Source organism: Gossypium hirsutum, chromosome A04 (assembly GCF_007990345.1).
Source record: "Gossypium hirsutum isolate 1008001.06 chromosome A04, Gossypium_hirsutum_v2.1, whole genome shotgun sequence".
NCBI classification, from domain to species: domain Eukaryota; kingdom Viridiplantae; phylum Streptophyta; class Magnoliopsida; order Malvales; family Malvaceae; genus Gossypium; species Gossypium hirsutum.
Window position 1 is genome coordinate 83908686 of NC_053427.1, and position 7587 is coordinate 83916272.

A 7587-nucleotide genomic window follows, 5' to 3' on the forward strand; every position below is an offset into this window, starting at 1 on the left:
AATACACTTTTCCGATACTCATAAACTTTGGGTCATTACACAACAACTAAAAGAAAGATCGATTCTTTGGGATCTTTCCTTTCTTCAAACGAAACGAACCGAGATAGAATCTGATCGATTCCCTAAGTGCCTTTCTGGATATTCCTCAATGTCTCGGCTGTTCATGGAACGTGAGAAGTGAATGAATAATCATTTGCTTCCAAAAGAAATCGAATTTCTTAGGAATCTTACAAGATCCATTTATTCTTTTTTCTCTAATAGATGGTTAGAACTTCATCTAGGTTCGAATCCTACTGAGATGGTTAGAACTTTTCCGATACTCATAAACTTTGGGTCATTACACAACAACTAAAAGAAAGATCGATTCTTTGGGATCTTTCCTTTCTTCAAACGGAACGAACCGAGATAGAATCAGATCGATTCCCTAAGTGCCTTTCTGGATATTCCTCAATGTCCCGGCTGTTCATGGAACGTGAGAAGCAGATGAATAATCATTTGCTTCCAAAAGAAATCGAATTTCTTAGGAATCTTACAAGATCCATTTATTCTTTTTTCTCTGATAGATGGTTAGAACTTCATCTAGGTTCGAATCCTACTGAGAGGTCCACTAAAGATCAGAAATTGTTGAAGAAAGAACAAGATGTTTCTTTTGTCCCTTCCAAGAGATTGGAAAATAAAGAAATAGTTAATATATTCAAGATAATTACGTATTTACAAAGTACCGTCTCAATTTATCCTATTTCATCAAATCTGAGATGTCATATGGTTCTAAGGATAAAATAGACCGTTCTTATAAGATTGCATTCTTGAACAAAAAATCATTTTTTGATTTATTTTATCTATTCCATGACCAGAACAGGGGGATACAAGTTACACCACAATTTTGAATTAGAAGAGAGATTTCAAGAAATGACAGATCTATTCACTCTATCAATAATCGAGCCAGATCTGGTGTATTATAAGGGATTTGCCTTTTCTATTGATTCCTATAGATTGGATAAAAAACAATTCTTGAATGAGGTATTCAACTCTAGGGATAAATAGAAAAAGAAATCTTTATTGGCTTTACCTCCTATTTTTTATGAAGAAAATGAATCTTTTTATGGAAGGATGAAAAAAAAATAGGTCCTATTCTCCTGCGGAAATGATTTTGAAGATCCAAAACAAAAAATAGTGGTATTTGCTAGCAACAACAGAATGGAGGTTGTCAATCAAGATAGATTGATCCGAAATCCTATTCAAATCCAATATAACACCTACGGGTACATAAGAAATGTATTGAATCGATTCTTTTGAATGAATTGATCCGATCGGAACTTCGAATATGGAATTCAAATGGATCAAATAGGAAATGATACTCTAAATCATAGAACTATAATGAAATATACGATCAACCAACATTTATTGAATTTGAAAAAGAGTCGGAAGAAATTGTTCGATCCTCCTATTTTGATTTCTCAGACCGAGAGATCCATAAATTGGGATCCTAATGCATATAGATACAAATGATACAATGGAAGCGAGAATTTCCATTTGAAACATATGAACATATGGATACATATGAATTTCCAGGGTCCAATGCTTATTCCTCAAATCATCCCCAGAAAATCTATTGAAAAGAAAAAAAAGAAAAGAAAAGAATCATATGAATTTTTTTGGCACAAAAAGAAAATCAATTTATCATTCTTTTACCAGTATGCATGTTGTACACTTTTTGGCAATATGGCCAAACAAAGGTGTCTCTAGAAAAAAAATAAATGTATACAAAAAAAAAGAAAAAAGAAACCTGCAAAACATGAGAAATGTGAAGCGTTTTGCAATTAAGGGAATACAAAACCAGCACCGGTACCGGCGGCTCCGAGGTTTCCGAGTGCTCCTGGGTTTATAGCGAGCCATAACAAGGAAATAATAATGGCGATAAGACCAGCCCAAACGAAAACAATGGTGGGTGTTTTTCTTCGTCGACCCATTAACCCTTTAAGGAAAGGATATAAATGAGCTAAAACCCAAAAAGCAAAGAAAGCTCCTCCGATGAACATATTCCATTGTCCAGTACCGAAAAGTGTTCTCGCAAAAGCAATCATAAGAGCAATGATATTGACCATGGCGATAACAATAGGTGGAATCATTAATGAAGTCCATTTCACTATGTATAAATCTGCATATATATCATCTTCATCCTCACCTGCTGATTTTGCTGTTAATGTAAATGAGATTTCAATACCTGCAATTACTTTCAAAAGACCTTGAATACATGCAGCGAAATGAGAACTGGTTCCTGATATGAGCCAAAACTGTTCATTTCTCCACCAATCTTCAAGTGAAATCTGTGCCCATCTTACCTCGAGGAGTGCTAAACCTATGAGGCAAAATGTGATAATCATAAGGTAAACCAAAAAAAAGATGTTCAATTGTTTCACGATGAACTGGCCGGAGATTAGTGAAAGTGCGGGGAGGAAACAATAAACGATGAGGAAAAATGATGTGAATGGGTAAATGCCGACGTTTAGGTAAGCTAAACGTTGGAGGAATTTGAGCTTGCGAGTAGCGAGGAGGGCGTTGTTTCTTGAGAAGAATATCTCGACGGAGCCTGTTGCCCATCGGAGCACTTGGTGAAGACGATCGGTAAGGTTGATCGGAGCTGACCCACGGAATGCGTCACGTTTGGTTATGCAATATACTGATCGCCACCCACGGTTGTGCATACGGAACCCCGTCACCACATCTTCCGTCACTGAGCCGTAAATCCACCCTACTCGTTCCCCCCATTCTGTCTTGTCCTCGTACCTTATCGGAAACAAAAAACAAAAAGAATTATTTAAATTAGACGATTTTTTTAAAGAAAATTGATGAACGTACAACCAACAAGAAATGACATACCAGCAAGAAATTACGGAAACAGCTTCAGCAACAGTGACAGCATCGAGTGGTTCACGAGGTACCCTAAGAGCACCGGGAGGTCGTCCGAATTTAATAGCCGGATGGTCGGCAATAGGTCGACCTTGGAACTCACAAACCGGGATAGACTCCGCCAACATCGTTGAATTCCCGAATCGCTTCGGCAACAGATTTACATCCAGGTCAGGGTCCAGATCACCGGTCGTTAATGGCTGCGTTTCATTCTCTTTAGCTTGCGTCAATTTATCAGGATTTGGAGGGGGAAATGCATACAAAGCAAATCGCCTAAACATACAACCAGTACCCACGTAAACCGGCCCTTGTACACCATCAAGTGCTCTCATATTACCATCGAAAAACACCGTGTTGTGATTAGCGTAACGATCAGAAGGATCGATCCCCTCAAATCTTTGAGGGAATTGAATGTAACAAATATCTTCACCGCCTCGATCCATCATAAAACACATCCCTTCTCGAATAGCTTTACAATTGTTTATGTAATGATCACAATCGAGGTTAAGGATGAACGCACCGTTCGATAAGATCGCAGATGCTCGAACCAACGCGTTCATGGCACCGGCTTTCTTGTTGTGATCATATCCCGGTCTTTTCTCTCTCGAGACGTAAACGAGCATCGGAAGTCGTATATCGACGTCGGTGAAATCAATGAGCTTATCTTCGCCATTGCCGGTAAGTGGATCATGGCTTGGTGGTTTCAACATGACTTGTAAAATTCCTGCATGGTCGCCCTTAGAGTGTTCACTGGTTCCAACGGCCCAAGTTCCTGGCCAATGTGTACCATCAGCCATCCATGTTGCCTTTTGGATCTTAGGTTTCTCCATAGGGTCAGCTCCTGTTTCCCTAAGGTGTTTTAGCATTTTCATTTCTTCCCTTGCATTGAATGCTTCGGATCGTCTTCGGATCGAGTCGGGGAGTCCATTGATCCTAACTTTAAACTCATCGTATTCCCTTCTCACCCTCCTTCGATCTTTTACGAAGTCGGACCGACTCTTATTCTTAGTCGGATCGATTTTTAAGTTGAAGTAGGCATCAGGGTTCCTCGGCTCGATATTGTGTTTCCGACAGAATGGAACCCATAAATCAGCGAAACTTGCAGCTTCCGCCATCGCTTCGAAGGTGAGGAGGGCGCCACCATCGTCGGAGGTATAACACGCTACTTTTTCGACAGGGTAATCAACCGCTAAAATAGAAAGGATAGTGTTGGCAGTGGTAAGTGGAGGTTCCTTCTCTGGATCGGCAGTCGATACAAACAAGTCTATGCCCGGGAGATCCGATCGTCCTGTTGGATTTGACGGTGACGGTAAATCAAACTTCTCTCGAAGAACCTCGAGATCTGTCGTACGATTTACCGGACATATTTTAGGAATTTGATCAAGGATCCAAGAGAAAGCAAACCATACTTCACAGACAATTGACATTGTCCATAACCATATAGCATCATCATTTGGATTCGTAATTCTCCAATGTAGGAAAAAGGCCAACACCACCAATCGAACGAAAACCAATAACCTACGTTAAAAAAAACATGTTCCATTTATTTCATATTTCGAACAAGCAAATTTCGAGTCGAAAATAAGAAAAACCCGAACCTGTAAGGGCTAAGGATGGCAGAATCGATTGGGATCTTACGACTTATGGGCTTCCATGGCTTATCATTGTTCTCAATGTCACCTTGGAGTCTTTCATCACCATCATCACCACCATACATATCATCACGAAAAGCATTACCATATCCATAGGTACCACTTGTTTCAAACAACCATCGGTTATGATCAAAGTCTCCCCCTTGATTCCTTTTCATCATTGACATGTTATTAGGATCTCTTTTACCATTCGGAGCCGGCAATTTCAACGTTCCGTTCGAGTATTCTATCTCATCATCGTAATCCCCGACCTTGTATGGTTCCTTGCAACCCGGGCAGAGACCCTTGTCCTTTTGAGCATCCATGTAACAATCCCTGCATATTTTGAACCTAGAAAAAACCAATGCAACAATAATAGTCTCAATTCCTTATATGTATCATTTATTTATATAGGTAACAATACTATGGAAGCTCATACAGTAAGAGTTAAATTATATTTTGTTCTTTTTATTCAAAAAATAGATAAATTAATCTATATATGTTAGAACAAGAGAAAATTAATCATTCTTGTTAAAAAATTAATCCATTTCTATTGTTAAAAATTGGCTTCAGTTACACATGGTATGCCACATGTATATCATTCTGATGTACAAAGGTAGTTTTCAATATAAAAAATGAATGAAATTTTTAATAGAACTCGTTTGATCTTTAATCTATTACTCTTTAATCTAATATATAGGGACTAATTTATCTATTTTTTTTAATAAATGAGACAAAATATAATCCAACATGCATATGAATGTATGTACCTGCATACACAAGGCATTACGTCATTTCCACGTTCATCTTTCATGACTTTGCCATCACATGCAGACATAGCGCAAGAGGCACCCTTTGCACCCGCCATTTGAGGGTGAGTCACCTCGGACTCGATCACTTTATCCATTAAATGAGCTCGAGTCACGCTGTTGAACCCGCCGGTGAACAACGAGTTCGAAACGTACTGTTCTTCGGCTCTGGCGGCGATCGAGTTGTCCATCGGTTGGTTATCGGGTGTAGGTGGGATATGCACGGTGTAGTTCATGTAATCCCCCGACATCTCCCCGGACATATCAATGTCATCCCTCGACAAACTAACGTACCGTCCGCTGGACGTCCGCCGAGCGAACTTCACTTGTTGTCCAGTCGAATTACGTGAGCCACCTTGAGCATTGTTGGCACCGCCGGGACTACGCATTCCTTTCTTCGACTGTTGGGACGTTAGGGACGTCGCCATGCACGATTAAAACTTAAAAAAACAAAACAAAACAGAAGGACCAAAATGAAAAAAGAAACAGATAGAGCAAAAGTTACCTTTCCCTTGTCAATGTTATTGAAAGTAATGATCTCTTCACCATAGCATTAATGTTTTCCAGGATTTTATTGAAACTGGAAAAACTTTTGCCTGAGTTTAGAGATTATGACAGGGAAAGGTAAAAGGGGGAGGTTGTTGTGTAAGGAAGAAGGGACTGAATTGTGGCCATTGATCAACTTATTACATTTCTACTAGTATGTCCACCATTGTTGGGGGCCAAATTGGAATTCTATTTTGGGTATGATGGATTGATTATCGGAGACCAAGTCCTAGGTTAGGGGTTTGCCAGTTTTTATTTTTAATGGTCTGTTTTTAGCAGGTTTTATGGAGATTTTCACGTTAATGGATGTTATTTATCTTTGAAGATTTTGGTCCTTTTATGGTCTGTATTAAACTTTGCCTCTGCAATTCCTCGTTGTTTATTTTGTTTTACTCTAAGTTTGTTACACTTAAAATGCTTTTCGAAAAATAATTTTAAAAAAATACTTCAAAAAATTAATTCTTTCTAGTATTTTTGTTGAATCTATTTCAAATATTTTATGTTGTTTAACAAATTTCTTGAAAATATTTTATAAAAGTTGTTTTAATGAAACAAACATATGATAAGTAATAATTGATTACAAAGTGATGTTAAGGTGAAATTATAGTACATAATGAATTCTCATGATGTTAAGGATTAAATTGTAAACTTTGTGAAATTTATAATTGAAACAAGAGAAGTGATATGCATTAAAACTTGTTATGTGAAATAATATATTACAATGAATTATTTGATTAAATTGTTTATATGGTGAAAAATAAATTACATGGCAATAGGGACTAAATTGAAAAATGTAAAAAAATTTAAGTGTGAAACAATTTAATATGTGAATAATGTAATTATGATAAAAGTTTAATGAATGTGTTATGAGATGATGAAATATACATAAAATATTGTAAAAGTGAAATTATGGAAAAATATGAAATTTTTATAATGATAAGGACTAAATTGTTAAACTTGAGAAAATATGTGGATGAAATAATAGAAGTGAAATTCATAGAAATTTGATATGCGAAACAAGATATTGAGATAAATTAGGTGATTAAAGTGTAACAAGAAAGAAAATTGATTTAATATGATTAATTCGTGAATATTGAACTTTTATGAAAAAAATAGACTAAATTGAAAAGTTATGAAAGTTTATAAGAAAATATTTGATAAGTAAAGAATGTAGTAGAGAATGTAAGATTTCGGTGCTTTAACCTGATGTTCAGGCATGAGCATGGGGTATTATAGTGAACAGAGCCTTATCAGTTTGGAAAATGTCTTATGAAAAATATTTTGATAAGACGTTTTACGGGAATAAGGGGATAATTTTATATTGATTGGAAAAACTTTTTCGTTGACCGTCCTATTTTATATGAAACAAACATCGGAAAAAGATAAAAATATTTTTCGTAAAAGCTTTTAAGTTGAAACAAACGGATAGTGTTTTTAGTAATTTTGAGGTTTAAAAAATATATTTTCTATAATATATTTTTGGCCCTTGAACTTGGCAACTAGATTCACTTTAATACTTGTATTTTTTTATCCACTTTGATAGCTGAACTTGGCAACTAGATTCATTTTGATTTTTGAACTTGAAAAAGAAAAAAGTTTGATACTGTGACACTATGAGATTGTGTCACTTAGTCAATTGAAAATTAAAAAGTTATAAAAATTTTTAGGTAATAATATGGTAAAATCTTCAG

The 7587-nt window shown here is 36.4% G+C and overlaps 1 protein-coding gene across 2 annotated transcripts; it reads right to left on the bottom strand.

The window, feature by feature from the left end:
* Positions 1-1521: 1521 nt before the first annotated feature.
* Positions 1522-6023, bottom strand: LOC107949226 (cellulose synthase-like protein D4). 2 transcript variants are annotated; one of them, XM_016883970.2, is made up of 5 exons: positions 5856-6008; positions 5312-5751; positions 4509-4892; positions 2881-4428; positions 1522-2787 (listed from the first exon to the last, which is right to left on the bottom strand). In XM_016883970.2, exons 2-5 carry the CDS (start codon positions 5737-5739, stop codon positions 1821-1823), a joined length of 3327 nt encoding a protein of 1108 aa, XP_016739459.2. In that variant the 5' UTR covers positions 5740-5751; positions 5856-6008; the 3' UTR covers positions 1522-1820. The 2 variants fall into 2 exon arrangements, with proteins under 2 accessions (XP_016739459.2, XP_016739458.2); XM_016883969.2 differs by having other exon boundaries at positions 5312-6023.
* Between the last annotated feature and the right edge of the window lie 1564 nt (positions 6024-7587).